At 67.5% G+C, this 20131-nt stretch overlaps 6 protein-coding genes across 6 annotated transcripts; 3 read left to right on the top strand and 3 right to left on the bottom strand.

Moving 5' to 3' along the window:
- Positions 1-351: 351 nt before the first annotated feature.
- On the top strand, positions 352-1290 carry FAP9 (FAP9/RABL5, ras superfamily GTPase-like protein; the record flags this gene model as incomplete). Its single annotated transcript, XM_005783078.1, has 3 exons — positions 352-392; positions 569-812; positions 997-1290. The coding sequence occupies 3 exons, from the start codon at positions 352-354 to the stop codon at positions 1288-1290; spliced, it is 579 nt and encodes a 192-aa protein (XP_005783135.1).
- A 1315-nt stretch (positions 1291-2605) lies between these two features.
- Positions 2606-2815, bottom strand: EMIHUDRAFT_60144 (hypothetical protein; the record flags this gene model as incomplete). The annotated part of the gene is made up of 1 exon (XM_005783077.1): positions 2606-2815. A coding segment is annotated over one exon (210 nt), but the record flags the coding sequence as incomplete, so codon positions are not given.
- A 3698-nt stretch (positions 2816-6513) lies between these two features.
- On the bottom strand, positions 6514-10359 carry EMIHUDRAFT_456477 (hypothetical protein; the record flags this gene model as incomplete). Its single annotated transcript, XM_005783076.1, has 10 exons — positions 9550-10359; positions 8798-9401; positions 8267-8410; positions 8022-8189; positions 7613-7777; positions 7351-7530; positions 7113-7272; positions 6972-7044; positions 6795-6891; positions 6514-6717 (listed from the first exon to the last, which is right to left on the bottom strand). Exons 1-10 carry the CDS (start codon positions 10320-10322, stop codon positions 6514-6516), a joined length of 2568 nt encoding a protein of 855 aa, XP_005783133.1. The 5' UTR covers positions 10323-10359.
- A 1198-nt stretch (positions 10360-11557) lies between these two features.
- EMIHUDRAFT_46294 (hypothetical protein) lies at positions 11558-12076 on the top strand (the record flags this gene model as incomplete). Its single annotated transcript, XM_005783075.1, has 1 exon — positions 11558-12076. A coding segment is annotated over one exon (519 nt), but the record flags the coding sequence as incomplete, so codon positions are not given.
- A 342-nt stretch (positions 12077-12418) lies between these two features.
- EMIHUDRAFT_232506 (hypothetical protein) lies at positions 12419-14137 on the top strand (the record flags this gene model as incomplete). The annotated part of the gene is made up of 6 exons (XM_005783074.1): positions 12419-12501; positions 12567-12622; positions 12802-13127; positions 13389-13592; positions 13813-13938; positions 14015-14137. The coding sequence occupies 6 exons, from the start codon at positions 12419-12421 to the stop codon at positions 14135-14137; spliced, it is 918 nt and encodes a 305-aa protein (XP_005783131.1).
- A 1367-nt stretch (positions 14138-15504) lies between these two features.
- On the bottom strand, positions 15505-16679 carry EMIHUDRAFT_232505 (hypothetical protein; the record flags this gene model as incomplete). Its single annotated transcript, XM_005783073.1, has 2 exons — positions 15505-16425; positions 16575-16679. 2 exons carry the CDS (start codon positions 16677-16679, stop codon positions 15505-15507), a joined length of 1026 nt encoding a protein of 341 aa, XP_005783130.1.
- Positions 16680-20131: the final 3452 nt, after the last annotated feature.

Here is a 20131-nt window from a genome sequence, read left to right as displayed (position 1 = left end):
CCGCAGCTCCGGCACACACAGCTGGGCGCGACCTGCTCCCCTTTTACTCATCTGGGGTGTCAGTTTGTATTTATTCACAGCTGTGGTAGCACCCACTGGAGCACTCCACTTGGGAGTGAGGAGCACTTCGAGGTGTCCGTTTTATTGTTCGAGTCTACTCGCGTAGAGATGGCAGATGCGCGTGTTCATCCTTGAGCCCCGCAAGCAAGCCTTTGCTGCGGGTATTGGCCTGAAACGAACTGAACTGCCCGCGAAGGACGTGCGTGGTGGCACGGGCCGGACAAAGGGTCGCCCTAACGGGAACGAGAGACTGGCGGGCACATCCTCGTCTTCTCTTCAGGGAGACACGCCATGGACATGAAGCTCAAGCTCGTTGTCGTTGGACCCGCGCGGTGCACTTTGGTAGACCGACACGGCCCGTATGTGCACACCCACGAACATAAACAAGCAGCCGCTCGTGCACGCTGAGTCACCACACATGCAGCCGCTCGTGCACGCCAAGGGGCCCGGATGAGCTACAGCCGCCGGGCATAGTATGCTGCAGTCGCTTTCACGTCTCGACGTGTAGGTGCGGCAAGACTCGGCTGAGCGACTACCTTTCGGGCTATGACGAGAGCCCAAGCTATGACAACTACAGCCCCACGGCAGGAGTCCGGATCTTGGAGTTCGAACGGGAGGTGCGCAGCAAGGACGGACGGGTGACGCGGGTCTCAGCCGAGCTGTGGGACACCTCGGGTGATAAGAAGTACGAGGACTGCTGGCCCGCCATCACGCACAAGGCTTCGGGCGTGATACTGGCGTACGATCCAACGGTGGGGATAGACTTGACACGAAGCTCTGACGACACACGCCTTGTGACTTGCAGCGGTTCGCTCGGCGAGCTACTCTCGCGCTCGTAAACGCACACGGACAGCTCATAGCTGGGGACACGATCTTGACCCCGCCTGAGCCCCGTCGGCCGAGCTGCGCCTCCTCACGTCATCGCTTTGCGGACAGGCGAGGACGCAGGAGAAGGACATCGAGCTCTGGCACAAGGCTTTTGTCGCGCCGCTTCGCCTCTCCGACGCGCAGCAGCTGCTCTGCGCACACCAGAGAGACCCCGTTGGAAAGCGGAGCTGGCAGCCGCCCCGCGCGCTCGAGAAGCTGCCCTTTGTCGCGTCGGGGCTCGACAACGAGGACGGCGCTGCCGACCTGCGAAGGGCCTTTGACAGCTTCCTCGTAGGCGTGGTGCGCGCGGTCGCCGATGAGAGCAAGGCCGACACTGATGCGATGATGCAGTCGCTAGCTTGACCCCCCTGTTGTGTTGCGCGGGGGGCCCGCGGCGCGGCGCGAGAGCTTCGTGCGTCAAGAGAGAGCTTGTGGTACAGGCTCGGCTGTACGTTAAGGGGGATTATGTCTTGTTTTCAAACACTAATCGACTGATTCGGAGAAATAATATATGGATGGATCAGTAACCAGCCTCCGGCGGGGCCCCCCGCTACCATCCAAACCCGAGTACAAAGCGCCTCTCCGAGAGCGCTGCGCAGACGGTCTACTAATCATAGAGGCTCAAGTGCGACAAGTCCACACACATAACATGCGACACGGGTGCCTGCCATACACAAAGCATTACTCTCACGACACACGGGCACCGGAGCGGCGGCAGCGGCGGCAGCAGCACACGCGGGCGGACGGATTCGGACGGGGCGGAGCAGCGACCGCCTGGGCGGCCGCTGCTCTGTCTGCCGAGCGCGGTCAGGTGCAGGGAAGCGTGGCGGCGCGGGGAAGCGCGGCGGCGGCGGCGGCGGCGGCGGCGGCGGCAGCGGCACGCGCGGGCGGACGGACTCCGACTGGGAGGAGCAGCGACCGCCTGGGCGGCCGCTGCTCTGTCTGCCAGAGCGCGCCGTCTGCGCAGCGCGGTCAGGTGCAGGGAAGCGTGGCGGCGCGGGGAAGCGCGGCGGCGGTGGCGAGCAGGCGAGCGGCCCGCGCGCGGCGAGGCGGACAGGTGATCGGCAGGCGGGTGATGGGCCGGAGAGTGACCGCGCCCAGCGATCGGAGACGAGCCGATCGTCGCTCGGCCGCAGCTGACCTCGAAGGCGTGCGGAGCGCGACTGTCGGTGTCGGGGGGCGGCCGTCATGTGGCGAGGAGGGAGGACGACAAGTGCGCGTCGTACGGGTCGCTCTTCATCGGCCAGTCGAGCGGACGGTAGGTCGGTCACAGTGAGCCGGTGTGCGGTGAGGCCGGCGAGATTCGTTGCGAGATACGGTTCGCGCCCAAACAAGTTTGGACGCTCGGGGGACGCGCCGCAAAATCAAGCCCATGGAAAGGGGGCTTCTGGGGCGGCCAATTCACACCTCGCGGGACTACTTATGTTTTCGTAAACGTAGTCGTGGCCCCCCGCTACGTCGCACGAGTGCAACCGGGTAGCGGGGGGCTAAAATTATGCAGATGCTCACCAATGTACAACATATACCCGCTACCCGCGAGCACGTCTCGAGCTCTCTAGTCTCTAGTCTCTTACATTTCCTCTCGCCTGCGCTTTCGGCTCGAGGAGGTTGCCCAGTTCCACGCCCTCTGCCACCACCCCGGACGCTGCTGGGCAAGAAGCAGCTTATCGTGCTCCACCTGCGCCCAATCGCGGATGAGCACACGCAGGGCATGATTCGGCACGAGCTCGCGGTGTGGCATCTGCTCGCGTGTGCACGGGCTGTCAAGACGGCCTCTGAAGAACCACTCCTGGATCGCAGTGCGCTCGTACGTGCGACCGTCGGCCGCAATTACTGGCTCAATCATGCGCTGAAGACTGATGGGGCAGATGTGCTCGGTAGGGCGCTCAAACGGCAGCTCAAACGGCAGACCCGCCGCCTGCCGCTCCGCGCGCCTCCGCGCCTCGCCCTGACCCTCGACCGGCACCGGCTTATACCGCGCGCTTGCTCTCGTGACAAGGTTCTTGAGCTCGAGCAAATCCTGGACAAACGACGGTACGTAGCAGGATCTTGCCTCCTCATCACGCTCCTCATAGTCCACAGCCGACTCGTCAAAGCGGCGAAAGTCGGGGTGCGTTTGGGCGTAGAGGTACTCCTCGGCAACCTCAATCGTTGTTCTCAGGTCCTCATCTACCGCCACGGGCAGCCTCTCGATCAGCGTCTGCAGCAGAATGTCACGAAATTTCTCTACCACAGTCTCGTGCACGTAGCCGTCCGGTAGCTCAACTTCGCCTGCATCGACGGCTCGCAGGTAGTTTAGCTGCTCGGCCACACCAAGCCTCTTTTGGAGCTCTTCGCGCGCCATCATTGACCGGTCGTCCCTGCGGATCTCGCTGCTCTCACAGATTGCACGGAGTTGCGGGATACTCAGGCTCTCGTTTTCCTCGCACAAAAACTCGATGCCAAAGTCAGGCGGTCGCAGCTCCAGGTTGAGACTATGGCGCCGATCTGTTAAATCGCAAGCAATCTCAAATGCCTGGTAGTGCAATGCATCGGCCTCAGTCACTGGGACGATTGGGGTGGACTTGAGCTGGGCCACACGATCGACACCGTACCGCGGCCCGCGCATCCACTCGTTGTTGCCAAGACGGTAACCGGTGGAGTTGAGGGCATTGTAGCATCGCTGAGAGGCGCCATAAAGCTCATTATGGCCTGGCGCGTCATTTCCCTTCCCTTCTTCCGCGAGTGAGCGAGCGAGCAACGCCCGCCCCGCCAGCGCCGCCTCACGCACCTCCTCCATGCGAACAAGTTTCGAACTAGGTCAACCCAGAATTTCTTTTTGATAGGCCGCCCGGAGTATTCTAAGATCTGTTTGCCCTCCTCACATAAGGTGCGCAGAACTTTTGTATCTCCATAACTAACAACTAAGATCCAGGAAACATGTAAAAGAGGGATCGCGAATGTTGGACGGAGGGTGGACGCGTCCAGGGGGGGGTCAGGGGGGACGGCGGTTTGGGATTTTGCATCTCGGCTCTGCATCCAATGGCGAATGGGCTGCCCTCGAATCACGGTCACGTCGGCGAGGACAGCGACGGCGTCGTTGGTGGAGCGCAGGGCCAGGGGCGAGGGCGTCGACCGACGGGCGGCGCACCAGGAGCCCTCGCTGGCGCGGTAGGTCACGGAACGACGGGTCGAGCCCCTCCGCCAATCGCGGCGGCGGTCGAGACGGTGAGCGGCTGACGTCCTCGCGGGCGTGGCGGAGTACGGCCGACACTACGTGCTGCGGCAGCCCGCGGAGTTGCAGGAGGCGCATCGGAGCGGCTGCGCTTGGACGCGACGGCGAGGCCCTGGCCGGGCACGCTGTCGTCGAGACAGGCACGCTGGTCGAGATACCAGCGGCGAGGCGATACCAGCGGCGAGGCGAGCGACGGCGAGAAGAGCGACGGCGAGGCTGGGGACGGGGGACGCGCTGCCGTCCAGCGCGACCGACGTAGAGAGTGAGTGTGTACGTGGGTGGCGCATATGCCTTACAGTCAGCATGCAGTACTAACCTATAGCAGTGAGTGTGACACGCGTATAGTGCCAGGCAGCGACCACCGCCTCAGCACGACCTTCAGAACGCCGTGGAATCCATGGCGCGCGTAGCTATGAAAGGGACCGCGGCCGCGGAACCGGCGGCGGACGGGGTTGGTGCGCAATCGAGGTGCGCAAGCGCCGGCCACCGTCGTCGCGTCGTGCTGCCGGGGATGCGCAGCGGTACCATCACAGAAATGTGCGTAGCGCCACCGCACGCCGAGTCCACCCGGCGCGGCAGAACTATGTACCAAAAGGAGGGCTACACGACGCCCTCTACGCTACTGCCGGCGTAATTTATTTTGGCTAGCTGTGGCACAGGCCAAACCCCGGACTGCGCGGTGCGTGTGGCGGCGGCGAGCTGATGAGCGGAGCAAGCAGGCAGGGTGTTTAGGTGGAAGTGACGGTTAAAGTCGCGTAGATTTACGGATTTACGGATCGACCCCCCTCCCTCCCCGTCCCGTGACCCGGCCGTGAGACGCGCATCCGGGAATCAAGTTAAGGTTCCCCATGCCAGTTTCGGGGGGCAAACCCTGTCCGGCCCCTAGGACCCCAGGCAAGGCCCAGGTGTGGCCTAGGGCATCAGAAGGGACCAAGAGGAGTCCAGTCTGAGCCATAGAGCCCATGTCTTCGCCCCCGAAGGTCGCGTTCAAATGCCCGGAACGGCCGTTACAGTGGTGTCCGGCCGGCGCGATCACCGAGCTGTGAGTGACGCTCAGGGAAGCCGGTTGAGGTGCTGGTTTCTTTGCCCAGGGCTCTACGAGGAATGGGACATGGGGACCAGTCAGTCGGCGCCGCGTGGCGGCGCCTCGTTGAGCCCGCAGTGCGACGACATCGTCACATTACAGCGTTAGGCGACCTTGAATTAACTCTCCTCGCGGCGCGGACGGACGGACGCGGAAATTTGGAACCATGCTGATATCGCGGGCGTGGCGGTTGAGCGCTCAGCAAAAGAGTAGAAACATTCGTTGCAACAGTCCAGCGCGGAGGATAGATTTTGACTTCGACAAGGTCTTCCAGCAGCAGCTTTCCGAGGACCAGGCCTCCAACACAAAGAACCCCGAGCGAAAGCTCAAGATGAGCCTCGCGCAAATGGAAGACCTCATGTTGCAGCTCAAAGCTAGCCCAAACAACGATGCGCTGATCGGTAAGTACAAGCAGGCCCGACGTGAGGCGCTCACACAGCGGCACAACATAGTCATCGCGCGGGATGCGATGGGACTCACGGCAGGTAACGCCGAGCAGGTCTCGGAGATGTTCCCCATTCCCGGACCCTATCGAGTGGGGTGACGCTGTAATCAATGCATTTGCGGAGCTGTCCCCTTCCGCCTCCCGCCGCGCGGCGTGTGCATGATGGAGGGGTGCATTCTGTGAGTATTCCGGCTGGGCCCCGAGAACCGCACCTATTCGGCGGCTTAGCGACGCGGCGAGCGGGCTGGTGGAGGAGACTGTACGCACGGGCCGGAAGTCCAGGAGACGGCGGATCGCTCGCGCGGCCGGCAGTCTTGCGCTCCAGCTCAAGTGTGTGGTAAAACACCTCAACACGCTGCTTCATGCGCTGCGCTCAGAGGTGTGAACGCCTTGTTATCTCATCGGTGCAGTGAGCACGCTGCGCGCCCTCACTAAGCGTGCCCGTCGGCCGCCCGTGGCATATCTCGCAGTAACAGCTTCTACGGCCGTAACGCAACTCTCGGCGAAACAAGTGCGACTGAGCGCTCCAACCCTGCGCATTGTTCCCTTACCTGTGTGCTCCTTTACGTATATCACCCAGCGGGGGCATCTCCGGTCGCGCCGTTGGCGCTCTCTATTTTAAAAGGAGAACGGTTGGCTTCTCGGAGAAGGCGCCAAGGAGCAGCAGCCGCAGGGGGCATCTCGAAGCACACTCCACGCCGGCGCAAAACTATTAGAAAAGGCGAGGTGAGGAAAGACCCCCCCCCCCCCCCCCGGGCCGTGGAGCTACCTTATACCTGGTGTGTGTGCCCATCCACGCCTGTGCGCGCGCCCCGGCGCCTCGCCGCTCTCGACCTGCGAGAGTCACTTCTTGGGCGGTGGCACGCCGAAGAAGCTCTTGCCGTCGGGCACGAAGAGGAGGCGGATCGGGTCGCCCGGCCGCACGTACGGCTCGTCGCAGATGTAGAAGCCGCGCCGCTCGACCTGCAGGATGTCGCCGCGGCGCAGCTGCCGCATGGCCGCCTCGCCGCGGCCGCGGTGCACGAACTTGGTGTGGTCGTTGAGCACCTGGCGGCGTGTGGACGCGGGGCCCGCGTGGAGACACGGCGAGTGGGGGGGTGGGCGCCGGCCGCTCCTCTCCTCGCCTGCTTGATGTCGTCCTCCTCCTCGACCTTGTCCTTTGTGAGCAGGAAGTCGAGATCCACCAACTCGACGTCGACCAAGTCTGGCGTGTCGGCGAGCCTGTTCGCAGCAGCCAGAGGTGAGGAGAGGCGCCGTCCCCAGCGTGCTGTGTGGAAGGGGCGTGGCATGTGCGGCTTCACCAAGTCAGCTTCTTCTTGGTGCTCTTGACCGACCCCTCGAGGTGCAGCTGCCCATCTAGCCGCTTGAGCGAGCCTGTTCACGCCGCATCGCCGTGAAGGGCGGCTCTGCGACGGGGGAAGGGGGCGAGGGGCGGGCAGCGCCGTTCTCCGCCACCGCCTTGCGCACGATGGCGTTGCCCCAGCTCATCAGCGTGACCTCCTCCCCCTCGGCGATCAGCGCCGCGTCCTCCGCCTGCAGCAGCACCGTCGGCCCGAAGAAGCGAACCTTCTTGCCGAGCGACTCGTCCTTCGGGTGGGCGGCCTAGAGAGGCACCGCCGCGGCGCGGTCAGCACCCCCCCGCCCCGTCGCCGGCGACGCGTCCCTCCGTGGGCGGGTGGCCATCGTCTCTGCGAACGGGGCGGGCGGAGCCCCCTCGAGGGAGAGCGGGACGAGCCCGTCGGCGAGAAGCGCCGTGTAGCGCGGCACGGACGGGTCGATGACCGCCTTGTTGAAGGCCCAGATCTTGTCCCACCCCATCAGGTTCGTGTTCTTGGAGGCGCCCATCGACAGGATGAACGCCTACGGCGCGAGCTCGCGCCTCGGTCCCGTTGTGCCCGCGCGGGAAGTGAGCGCCTGCCGTCGGAGGAGGAGGGCGGGAGGCCTTGAGCCCCTGCACCGTCATCCCGCGCCGCAGGATGCCCGCCACCGTCGGGAAGCGCGGGTCGTCCCACCCGTCGGCGCGGCCCTCGTCGACCAGCCACTGCAGCTTCCGCTTCGAGAGCAGGGTCTTGACGAAGTTGATGCGCGAGAAGCCCCAGAGGTCCACCTGGCGAGGAGATAGTGCGAGGAGACAGGCCACGCGCGGGGTGAGAGGACTGGGCACTCAGTGGGTGCGGCGAGGGGGCGCGAGGAGGCCAGCCTTGCGCAGCTGCAGCGCCTGCTGGAACCAGACGTACTGGTGGTCGCGGTCCGAGTACTGCCTGTTCACAGAAGGGCAGTGTGAAGAGGCGCCGTCCGCGGGCGGGGCGGCGGCCGCGGTGGCGGCGCCGGTCGCGCAGCGCGTGCGTCACTCCCTCCCACGCGTCGACGATGGGGCAGGCGAGGTCGTAGGTCGGGTACACCTTGTACTTGTCCTTGGTGCGGTGGTGCGGCTCGAGGTTGCACCGGAAGATGGTCGGGTCGCGCAGCGCGCCTACTCGCGTGCTCGCGCGCGTGAGGAGAGCCCGCCCCTCGGCCTCCTGGCCTCCCGCCGTCGAGACGCAGCGACGCCGTTGTCGGACGCGGGGTCGATCTTTGCGCGCATGCAGCACTTGACCCCCTCGGCGGAGCCGGCCTGCATCTCGGCCCAGAGGCGGAGGTTCTCCTCGACAGCCGCGTCGCGGTGCGGCGAGGGCTTGCGCTGCAGCCGGAGGGCTTGCTGCTCCTCCTTGGGCGAGGGGTCGATGAAGGCGACCCCGTCCTGCGGCAGGCTCCGAGCTGTCGAGGCGGGCAAGGCAGCGGCGACGAGAGGGAGGGGGCGAGGAGAGGGAGGTGTGATGGCCTGGAGTTGAAAGGTAGAGAGGTGTGCGGGCAGGGGAGGTGCGGGCAGGCAGGACGGGGCGAGGACAGGTCCTGCAGCATCTTGGTCGCGAGCTTGAGGATCTTGTCAAAGTAGTCCGAGGTGTGCGTCACCTTGGCCGCAGGGCACAGTCAGAATCAGAATCAGAAGAGCTATCACAATAACGAGTAGTGTGGGGGGGCCTTGGCCGGCATTCAGGATGTCGAGTTTATTCTCTTAATTATATTGTATTTGCCTTGGCCGGCAGGATGTCGAGCCGCTGCAGGTCGCCGACGATCGCCTGCTCACGGCTGGAGGCGTGAAGAGCCGCCGCCCGCCCCATCGCGCCGGCGCAGGTCGCGGCGGGGCTGCCGTCTCGTAGTCTCCCTTCTCCTTGGACGGGTTGGTGTCGTCCAGCCGCAGGATCATCTTGCCCTCATACTGCGTCGCAAAGTGCGCCGACAGCATCGCCGCCTTGACATGGCCGATGTGGAGGTGGCCTACGCACGCGGTGCCGCGGACGCGTCGCGGACGTGTCCAGCCGAAGCCCTGGCCTGGCCGGCGGCGGGTGTCGCCCGACGGCTCCGGCGCGAAGCGAGTCACCACCTTTCCCCGCTCCGCGTTCGGCAGCGGGATCTCGAGCGAGCCGGCGTCCTTTGCGGCGCCGAAGAGGAGCTGCGCGGCCTCCTTGAAGGCGGGCAGGGCCTGAACACACCGCCACACGCCCGTGAAGAGGCGCCCCGCGCAGCCGCGCCCAGCTGGGAGGGCGGGGTGCGCCTCGACGCAGCCCCACCAGCGGGCGACGTGCACTCCCGCGCCGGAGCAGGCCTTGTCTGGCGCAGGCAGCTGGCGCAGGAGCAGCCAGGCGGCGGCGTCCGCGAGGGAGGCGGCGTGGCCCGTCACGAAGGAGCGCCTGTCCACACCGAAGAGCCGTGAGCAGCCGCAGATCGCAGCCGGAGGCGGCGGCGAGGCGAGGCGGAGGGCGCATGCGCAGGTGGCGGGCGAGGCGGGCGAGGAGGGGAGGCGTGGCGGCGGCGGGAGGGCCGCTGGCGGAGAGCCACTCGATCCACTCGTCCACCTCGCTCGCGGAGAGGGCGTCGCCCGCAGCGCCGTACGCGCCGAGCTCCGGCGGCGCGAGCCGAGCAAAGTAGCGCGCGATTGCGCCGCAGCCGCGCAGCGAGCGGGAGCCGCCCGGCAGGTAGAGGACAGAGTCGCAGCCGGAGGGGAGAGCCTTCGGGTCGACGCGGCGGAGGGCGACCTCCTGCCGCACGAGCCGCGCAGCGACGACGGCGAGCAGCGGCGGCGCCGCCGCTCCAAAGTGCAACTCGTAGTTTTTATTTGACATTGGCTTGGCATGCACCGGCGCGGCGGCCGCAGCGCCGCTGCCGTTCGGCTTGGCCGCCGGCGCCTTGCTGGCCGCGCCGTCCGGCTTGGCGCCGTCCGCGCCCTTGCCTGCCGGCCCGCCCTTGCCGCCGCCCTCCTTCACACCCTTGGCCGCCGCCGCCTCCTTCTTCTTGGCTCTCGCGGCGAGCTTCTGCTCCTCGGCCGCCTTGCGAGCCGCCTCCTTGGCGGCGTCGCCGTCCTTGGCGGCCTTCTTGTCCTTGTTGCTCGGCTTGGGCGGCGGCGGCAGCTTCGCCTTGAGCGCCTCCGCCTCTGGCGCGCCCTCTGGCAGCGCCGCCAGCGCTGCTGTGATGGCGTCGGCGAGCGCCTTCTTGGCGGCGACGAGGCCGGCGACAGCGGCCTCGACCTCCTCCTTGCCGGCGCCGGAATTCTTCAGCGACTTGACCGTCGTGCCCTGCGCCGCAGCAGCGGCCTCGAGCTTCTCGATGTCCATCGCAATTCGCACTCACCCTGCGCGAGCAGGAGTAGCGGCGCGTGCCGTAGTTATTTTTCTTTTTTTGCTGTTTTGCCATCGAGAAAGACGCACTTGTAACCGCGAATCGGCGGACGCTCGCTCATCGGACGCCGGCTTTGCCGCGGTGGCCCGGCTGGTGCGGCGGTGGTGGCCCCCGCCCGTTTTGGATGGTTACATGTACGAGCGATGAAGAGGAGTGGTTATAGGGGCCACACGCTCCTTAAACGTTAATCGCGTTAAAGATTCGCTCACCTGCCTCTAATTTGATAACTGGGGCATCCTCACGAGTCACGTGAAAGGAAACGAGACGGGGTGCGCGAGGAAACATGGATACAGCCTAAAGGGCGTGCAGCACACAGGTCACAGCAACACAAGACATATCTACTCGAGTAGGCGCTGTGCGCCTCCTCGGGATTTCTGGGGAGGTAGGAGTGTGTGTGTGTGTGTGTGTGTGTGTGTGTGTGTGTGTGTGTGTGTGTGTGTGTGTGTGTGTGTGTGTGTGTGTGTGTGTGTGTGTGTGTGTGTGTGTGTGTGTGTGTGTGTGTGTGTGTGTGTGTGTGTGTGCTCGCTCGCTCGCTCGCTCGAACGCGCGCGAGCGCGAGCAAGAGCGCGCGGGCGATATGCGAGCTATAGAAAGAAAGAAAGAAAACAGACACCCCAAGGGAGGGATGGATGGATGGGAGGACGGCACGCCGCCACACAGGGATTTTAAGGAGAGGTGTGTGGTGCGCTAGCCGTCGCCCACCCTAGGGAGTCTGCCTCTTCCTATCTCTCATGCGAGCTATGAAAGAAAGAAAGAAAGAAAACAGACAACCCAAGGGAGGGATGGGAGGACGGCACGCCGCCACCACACAGGGATTTTAAGGAGAGGTGTGTGGTGCGAGCTATGGCCTATGCCAGCCGAGAACTCGGAATTCTTTCGGCGAGAGACGTTTCCAGCGTGTTCGGCTTCCATCTGCTCGGTCGGCCCTGCGCGCCCGCTCCATCTCACGCCAGCGAACATCGTCGGCATGGTCCTGCTGCTCGTCTCACTCTCAGCGGCGGTAATCTCGCTCCGGGCGTCCCTTCCCGCCGCTCCACGCGCGAGAACGGCACTCGCATCGGCCGACAGTGGAGATCGCCCTCGCATGGCAGCCCTCGCCGCGGCCTCTGCAGTGGGCGTGGCGGGCGCGGCTGCGGCCGGCGCTGGCAGTGGACTTGTCGTGATGTACCGCGCATACGAGTCCGCGGCTCTCCGCACGCCCATCATCACCAAGGCGGCCACGAGCGGCGTGGCCTACTTTTTTGGCGATGCGCTTGCGCAGTTGCGAGTCGGGTCTGGGTCTGCGAAGCAGCGCTTCGACCTGCGGCGAGCGGCGCGGTCGACGCTGGCCGGCTTCGTGTCCCACGGTCCGCAGCTCCACTACTGGTGCCTCTTCCTCGACGCGCAGGTGCGCCTCGGGAGCGCGGCGGCCACGCTAGTTGCAAAGATCGTCCTCGATCAGACCGTCTTCTCGCTGTACTTGAACGGCGTCTACTGCGCGCTGGTCGAGGCGCTCAAGGGCGCGCCGCCTGCCGCGGTGTGGAGGCGTGTGCGCGCCGCCGCGCTGCCGTCGCTCGTCTCCTCGTGGCGCTTTTGGCCATGGGTGCACGCGCTGACGTACTCGGTGGTGCCTCTGCACCTGCGCGTGCTCTGGGTCGACTGCGTGGAGGTTGTCTGGGTCTCGATCCTCGCGACGTGCACCTCAAAGGCGGCGAGCGACGACGAGGGCTGCCTCCTCGGCCAGGGGGCCTGCAACCTCTCGCTCGAGGGGAGTGAGGAGGAGAGCGAGGAGGGGAGCGAGGCGGCCGGGCCGGAGGCTGCGCGCTCGGGCGGCGAGGGCAGCTCCGCCTCTGTCGTGGGGGTGCTCGGAGGCGGTCTCCTCGGGGCGGTGGTCCCTGTGGCGGTGGCGGTGCCTCTGGCGGAGGGTCTGCCGGGTGGCGATGCCGGGGACGGCAGCGGCGAACGCAGCGCCGCCGAAACCGCGGTATCCCGCGATGGTGTCACGACATAAGGCACAGGCCACACCGCCCGATGCCACCCAATTCTGCTGCACATGAGCCATGATGTGAGACTTGAGATGTCTGTCACCGTGATTATGCCAATGAGTATCGTCATATTTGCCAGTGTGGGCGATATGTGAGAGTATTTTTCTTTCCTTGCCCCGACCTTCGCCGCTGACCTTCGCCGAGCTGCTAGGGTAGGACCTTCGCCGAGCTGCGTCGCTGCACCGCCGAAGCTCCGCCAGCGTCGCCCTCATGTACACGCGTGTGCATGGTATGTACATTCCGCTCCTCTGCTGTTTCCTCCTGCCGACCCACGCCATCTCGACGCCCGATCGTCTCCAGCAGCTCCGCGTCACACTCAGCAGCGGCCGCGCGAAGGCCGCGGCGGGAACGGCCCTTTGTGCCGCGACTGCCACCTCATTAGCATGCGGAGGCGCGCCCAAAGCTCCGCTCGTGCTGGGCTCGCTTGGCGCTTCGGTCGCATGCACGCTGCCTGGGCTCGCTGACGCGCATCTCGCCTATTCATACGGCTACGGCTCCGCGCTCGTGTGCCAGTCGGCGCTCGCGTCGGCTTCGCTCCCCGCTTCGGGCAGCTGGGCTCGGCTGCTTCTGTGCGCCTACTGGGCCTACGGCGTCAAGGTCTGTCTCTTCCAGGCGGCGCGCGACGTGCGGCCCGACTACGTCGCAAAGGCGCTGCTGGCGCCGCAGGCGCAGGGCCGCAGAAGTCCCGCTCGCCTCAAGCTCCACGTCTGCCTCGCGGTGAGCCAGCTGTTCTCCGCCTCCGCCTCTCTCTCGGTCGGCTCTTCACAGTCAGCGTGTGGAAAGGTCGGCCTGCTGCTCTCCGCCTTCATCTTCCCTCTCTCCAGCGCCGCCGGCGCGAGCGGCGCAGTGCGGGAGGCGGCCGCGGCGGCGGGCGCGGCGCTGGCGCTGTCGGGCCTAGCGCTGCAGACGGTGGGCCGAGAGATAGCCGAGATCTTCCAGTGGCACGCGCCTCCTCTTCACGGCGGGTGGCGCGAACAGGTCGCCGACGCGCAAAAGTACCGGTGGAAGGCGCGGCACGGCGCGGACGCGCTGGTGAGCCACGGGCTGTGGTCCGTCTCGAGGCATCCCAACTTCGCGGGCGAGATGGTCTTCCACGTGGGTGTGATGCTGGCCGGCATCGCAGGGGCCACGTCCGCCGCGGCGGCCCTGCTCTCGGCCCTCGCGCCGTCCGCCTTCCTCGGTGTGATGCGCGGCGCGACGCGGCGGCTGGAGGAGCGGCGGACGCACCCCGCAGCACTCGCACACCTCGGGTTCCACGCTTCAGACCACCTCTCACTTCGCACTCGCACGCCTCCTGCTGCCCCAAACTCGTGTCCACATGGCCATGCACACACACACACACACGCACACACACACACACACACATGCTGCCCCACGCCTCGTGTCGACGCCTCCTCTTCAGGAGCGGCAGCTGCTCTTCTTCGAGCGCGCGCCGCCGGAGCTGCGTGACCGCTGGCGCGCGTACGTGCAGAGCACCCCGCGCCTCTTCCCGCTGCCCGCGGCAGTGCAGCCTCGCGCCGACCCGATCGTTGCCGAGGCGGGAGAGGGGCAGAGGTGGAGCGAGGAGGGCGGCGGGGGCTCCTCACGCGTCGCGCCGTGGACAGGTGGAGGAGCGGCAGGAGCAGGAGACGCGCGGCGACGAGATCGCCGGCATCCTCGGCATCACCGCGGGGGCGGGAGCCGTCACCGCCGCCGTCGGCCTCATCGGCTGGCTGCTGGTCTCGTGAGGTGGTCTGGCGAGAGTCTCGTGAGAGCGGGGGCCCTGGAGGTGGGCGAGGTGGAGGTGGGAGAGGAGGGGGCGGGGAGGGGCAGGCTGCCCGAGGCTTGCTGCAGGTCTAGGTAGGAGGCCGGCTAGCTGCGTCTGCCGTGGGCGGCTTTGAGGTCGTTGAGAGTCTACACACACACACACACACACACACACACACACACACACACACACACCGTCTTCAGAGTCGAACGCAGCTCGGCTCTCTCGCGCGGACACACACCCACTCCGTCGGCAGTGAGACACTCCGGCGCGCTCGCGGCAACGCGGCTCCGCGGCGAGGCGCGTCGTGTGGGGAAAACGTGGCGCTTGGCGCAGGCATTGCCATTGGGATTTTGGCTGTGTTGCGGTCGTTGCGCGCGGCCGCGCCTGCGGTGCGCACTAGCACGGTCCACCGCCACGGTCATAACGGCTTTTCTTCTTCTTTAGCGCTCTGTGTGTGCCCACACGCCACAAGGACGGCGCCTCATCAAATTACACGGACTCATCTCTCCCGCATGCTGCACTGACAGGTGACAGAGAAGAAGCTCACAGCTCACACGCAGCGCAGCCGCGTCGTATCTCTCGAGGACGCCGCCATATCAGCATCACCCCCGAAACCCTTATCAAAAGACATCCCTCTCTCACCCCTCCCACCCCTGCCGCCCCGTTGTCTCCGTCCCACGCCGGAGCTGCGCCCGCAAACGACACCCTCAGCTCGCGTAGATCTCCGCGGCGGCAGCGACGGCGGCTCGTCGGACGGCGCCCGCAGCGCCAGCGCCGCGCGAGGCGAGCAGCGCGCCGCTGGCGACGCCGATGGCGAGCGCGGCGAGGAGGGCGAGCCACGAGGGCGAGCCCGCCCGCTCGCCACCTGCCGCAGAGAGGGCGAGCGCCGGCTTGAGTGGCTTGGCTGCGGCGGCGCCGCCTCCGCCGCCTCCTCCGCCGCTGCGCGCGCCGCTCTCGCACGCGGGCGAGCCGGGGTAGAAGCCGACCGCCTTGTGGAGGTGTGAACCATGGATGAGTATACTCATATGGGTGATTCAGTACTAAGTAGTCAGCCGGGGTAGAAGCCGACGCGCCTTGTGGAGATCGCTGAAGGCGGAGACGGCGAGGTCGTCGATGTAGAACTGCGCGTACGGCTTGCCGAACGCAACCTGAGCGTCGCAGCCGCGGCCGTCAAAAGCCTCGGCCCGATCTCGGCCCGATCTCGGCCCGATCTCGGCCAGATCTCGGCCAGATCTCCTCGAGTCCCCGACACGTCCTGCGGGATGCTCCAGCCGGGCAGCGGCGCCTCGTCGTCTCGTCGAGTCTCGTCCTACCGTCTGCTCTGTCCTGCCGTCTACTCTCGCATCAGGCGCGCGCCTCGTCGTGCGGGATGCCGTAGTCGGACAGCTGCCGCAGGGTGAGGGCGCCGATGTCGGCGACGACGGCGGCGGTGTTGCCCCCGTGCGTGCGCATCCGCCGCCCGGTCGCGACGATGATGTGGTGCCCCTGCGCCTTGAGCGCGCGGCAGGCGGCGATGTTCTCGGCGAGGGGCTCGCAGGTGGTGTAGTCGCCCGAGACGCGAGGCGCCGTGACGAGGGTGTGGTCGAGGTCGAAGCAGATCCGCAGCTTGGGCTGCCGCTGCTGCGCGAGGCAGAAGGCCTGCAGCTGCGGCGGCGTCCCGAGCACGTGCATCCGCTTCGGGTCCACCTCGACGGCGCGGAAGGCGTGCCCCTCCTCGATCATCTGCGCGATGACGCCCGACGTGTAGAACTCGCCGATCGCGTCCTGCGAGAGCTGCGTCGTCTGCGAGTCGAGCAGCGCCTGGCACTGCGCCTCGAGCTCGACGCCGCTCATGAAGGAGTAGCATCCCGTGTTAGCGTGGTCCGAGATCTTGACTTTCTCCTTGACCTGCAGGATCCGCCTCGCCTCGTCGAAGACGACGTACGAGTAGAGCGGCTGCGGCTGCGTGTCGACAAAGTAAAAGACGCCGTTGGAGGTTGCGCAGATGTCGCGATACTTCCCGACGATGTCCTCGTCGTAGAAGGTGTCGCCGTCGACCAGCATCACCGGCCGCGAGCGCAGCGCGCGAGAGATGCCTCGCAGCCCGAGCAGGACCGTCTCTGCGGCGCCGCGGGTCGGGCCCGGCAGCTGGACGAGAGACACGTTCGGGTGAGCAGAGCAGACGGGCTCCCAGTACTTTGGAGAGATGAACTTTGGGTCGTACACGATCACCAGCGCGTCGCCCGGCCGCGTCTTGAGCGAGTCGATCACCCACAGGATCATCGCCTGACGACGTTACGCACCCGTGGTGGACACACGCGGAGAGGCCGCAGCGACGCGTATCCGCACAGCGAGCCGTCCCACTGGCTGGCAGGACGCGGCAGGGTGCGCGGTGTGCAGCTGCTGCGGCGGCGGCAGCACGCCTTGCCGAGGACGTTGACGAAGGGCTTGGGCGAGGTGTAGCCCTCCCGCTGGAAGCGGGAGCCGATGCCACCGAGCGGGATCATGATGGTGAGAGGCGGAGCGCCGCCGGTCGCCATCTTGCGTTCTGTGTTGTTGTGTGTGTGCTGATTCCTAGCGCGACGTGGTAGTAAAAGAATTCCCGCACGAGCCTCCACATCCCGTACCTGTGTAATTTCTTTTGAAAAATTCACGCACTGCCGCGCCGCGTGCGCCGCACTGCCGCCCACAAGCGAGCGCGAAGCGCTGAGTGACAGATGGCGGCGGCCCCTTCTGCTCCCACGCCTCTCCTGCTCACCTCGCTCCGCGACCACGAGCTCCAGTTTGTTTTTGCAAGAGTCGACTGCGCCCGCGCCCTCGGCCGCCTCTCCTCTGTCTCGCACCGCCTCCGCTCGCTGCTCGAGCGCGACGGTGGCGTGGTCGCCTGGCGCGGCTGCCGTGGCGACGCGCTGCCAGCAGGCACGGACTGGGCCGCCGCGCCGCGGCCCGCGCCGCCGCTCCAGAACCCGCACAACCCTGCCGCGCGCGCTGTGGCCATCGGCAGCGGCTGCGCGCTCTTTCCGGACGAGGAGACGTCGTGTGTGCTTGTGCGGGCGCCGGCGCCTGGGCAGCGATCGGCGGCGCCGGCGCTCTCGCTGCGCGACACGGCGGCGGCGGCGCAGGGCGAGCCGGGCAAGGTCCTCCTCGCCCTCTACCGCGAGGACGAGGCCGACCCGAGGCCTGCTCTCTCCTCTCTTCCTGCCTCGCTCGCTTCTCTCTCCTCGCCGCTGCGCGCTCACCGCCCGCTCCCCTCGCCCGCAGGCGCGGCCTCCTCGCCGTCGGCGTCCGCGCGAGCGGCGCCTCCTCGCGCGCCGTCCGCAGCACGCGGCTGCGCACGGCGACGCTGAGCGGGCGGAGCCGGAGGTGCGAGAGGAGGCGGAGAGGCGGCGGAGAGGCGGGAGGGAGGCGGGAGAGACGCGGGAGAGACGCGGCGGAGAAGGTGCATGACTTGTCCACGACACGTGCCCGCAGGACGGTCCGCGTGCCCGGCCAGATCACCGCCGTCGCCGTGGGGGAGAGGCTCATCGCGTGCGCCAGGCTGGGCAGCGGGAACGTGCAGCTGTGGGATGGAGACACCGGTGTCCTCGCGGCGACGGTGCCCGCACACCCAGCAGCAGCAGCAGCCGGCGCCGGCGGAGGAGGCAGTTCCGACTGCATCCGCAGTCTCCTTCTCTGCGGCTCTCTGCTGGTGAGCGGAGCCGCCGACGGCAGCGCCGCTGTGCACGGGATCCGAGCAGTCGCCATCGCCGCCGGCGCCGCCTCTGCGCTGGCGGAGGCGCTGGCGGCGGCCGAAGCGGGCGGAGGCTTGGCGGAGGAGGGCGAGGCGCCTGCCGTGGCGGCCGAGGCTGCGGCCGAGGCGGAGGGGGCGACGGCGGCAGAGGGTGCAGAGGCGGTGGAAGGGGCGGAAGGGGCACCCGCGTCGCCGCACCCGTCGAGGCGCGACGCTTCTCTCGCCGCCTCGCCCGCCCAGGCCATGCCGTCGCCCGCCCAGGGCCTGCCGTCGCCCGCCCAGGCCATGCCGTCGCCCTCCCGCCCCTTCCACGGCCTGCCTGCGGGCGAGGAGGCCCAAGGCCTAGCCACGCCCTGCCTGCTGCGCGTGAGCGCCGCCTCCGCCTCCGCCGCCGCCGCCAGCTCACCCTCCGCCGCTGCCTCCTCCACCGCCGCCGCTTCCTCCTCCACCTCCTCCGCCGTCAATTGCGTCGACCTGTCAGGCGCGGCTGCAGGGCGGCGGCGAGAGGCTGGAGAGGGCTTCAGAATGAGCGAGAGCGAGACTCGGCTGCGAGCCTTAGGCAACTGGCTCGCCACCGGAGACCAGGCGGGCGTGGCGCGCGTCTGGCTGCTGGGCAGCGGCCGGCTGGCACGCGCCAGCCCCTCCGCCTTTTCTCTCCCCCCCCCCTTCGCCCTCCCCCCTCCCCCCTCCGCCCACCGCCCACCGCCCTCCCCCCTCCGCCCACCGCCCACCGCCCTCCGCCCCTGCTTCGGCTCTGCTTTGGAGCCCTCTCGCACACCTCCCCACGCGCGCCGCGCACGCACGCACGCACGCACGCACGCACGCACACACACACACACACACACACACACACACACACACACACACACACACACACACACACACACACACACACACACACACGCACACGCACGCACGCACGCACGCACGCACGCACGCACGCACGCAACGCCACCCTCGCACCGCCTTCTTCGCCCCGCCACCCCCCCGGCCAGGTCCGGCTGCTCGACTGCGGCAGCGGCGACCCCTCCGCCTCCGCTTCGCCCCTCGTCTCGCTCCAGCTGGCGCGTGAGTGCGTGGTCGCCGCCAGCCGCGCGGGCGTGCTCCACTTGTGGTGCGTCAAGAGCGGGGTGCGCTTGCCGCACTCGAGATCTAGCAGAGGGGTAGCAGAGGTCCAGCCGAGAGACCAGCAGAAGGGCGAAAGAGCGGTGGGCTCTTCGCCTCCCACACTCATCCGCACTCGTCCCGCGCCGCCGCCCACCACAGCACAGGAGCCAATCCTGTCACGCGTAGGTGCGCGTGCACTCCCTCCGGCCGCTCGCTCCGGCGGCAGCCGTCGGTGGCGAGGCGCGCGGGCTCTCTCGGCCGCATTTCGGAGGGCACACCTCGGCCGCGTCTCGGCTAGACCTCGGCCGCGTCTCGCCCCAGGCGCTGCTCGACTTTCGGCTCTCGCGCGGGTGCGGCCTCGCCCTTGGCGCTTCGGGCCGCGTCACCGTGCTGCAGTGGGCGAGGGGCGACGGGGCCGCCGCCGCCGCCGCCGCCGGGGCCGCGGGGGAGGCGGCGGCGGGAGACTTCGACATCGCCCGGCTGCGGCGGCACATCGGCAGCTTCGCGCCCGAGGGCCGGATGGAGGGGGACGCGCCGGCGATGATGGCGGCGGTGCTCGAGACGGTGCGTGTGTGTGTGTGTGCTTCCGCACACTGCGTGGCCAGCGTTTCACCTCCCCCCCCCCCCCCCCCCTTCTCCTCTGCTCCAAGGTGGCTGCCAAGCTGCTGCGCTCGGCGGCGGACGCGGCGCGCCAGAGCGAGCTCGGCCGCATCGAGCCGCAGCACATATGGCGCGCCGCGATCGCGCCGAGATGGTTCGCGCGGAGAGGGGTTTTGGTGAGAAGAGTCTCTCCACACTCGTGTGCAGGCAAGCCTTCAATCAGGACGTGGAGCTGTCGGAGCTGGCGGCGCTGCCGGCGGCGCGGCGCGTGTGCGCGGTGGCGCTGCTGGCGCTCCAGTCCAAGGGTGGGGAGGCGGGAGGGGAGGCGGGTGCGGGCAGGGAGGGGGAGGGAGAGGAGGCAGAGGAGGGAGAGGGCGCAAGGATGGAGGAGGCAGAGGGAGGCGACATTAGCACTACAACTGCCGCAGTCGGCGGCGACGCCGCCTCCTCGGCTGGCGAGCATCGATCGGTTGCCGGCGGCGAGGGCGGCGAGGGCGGCGAGGGCGGCGAGGGCGGCGAGGGCGGGGCTGGAGGAGGCAGCGCCGGTCCGCCTGT

This window comes from Emiliania huxleyi (assembly GCF_000372725.1).
Source record: "Emiliania huxleyi CCMP1516 chromosome Unknown EMIHUscaffold_182, whole genome shotgun sequence".
Lineage (NCBI taxonomy): Eukaryota > Haptophyta > Isochrysidales > Noelaerhabdaceae > Emiliania > Emiliania huxleyi.
The sequence above is the reverse complement of the archived record's forward strand: the minus strand, read 5'-3'. Positions and strand labels throughout refer to the sequence as shown.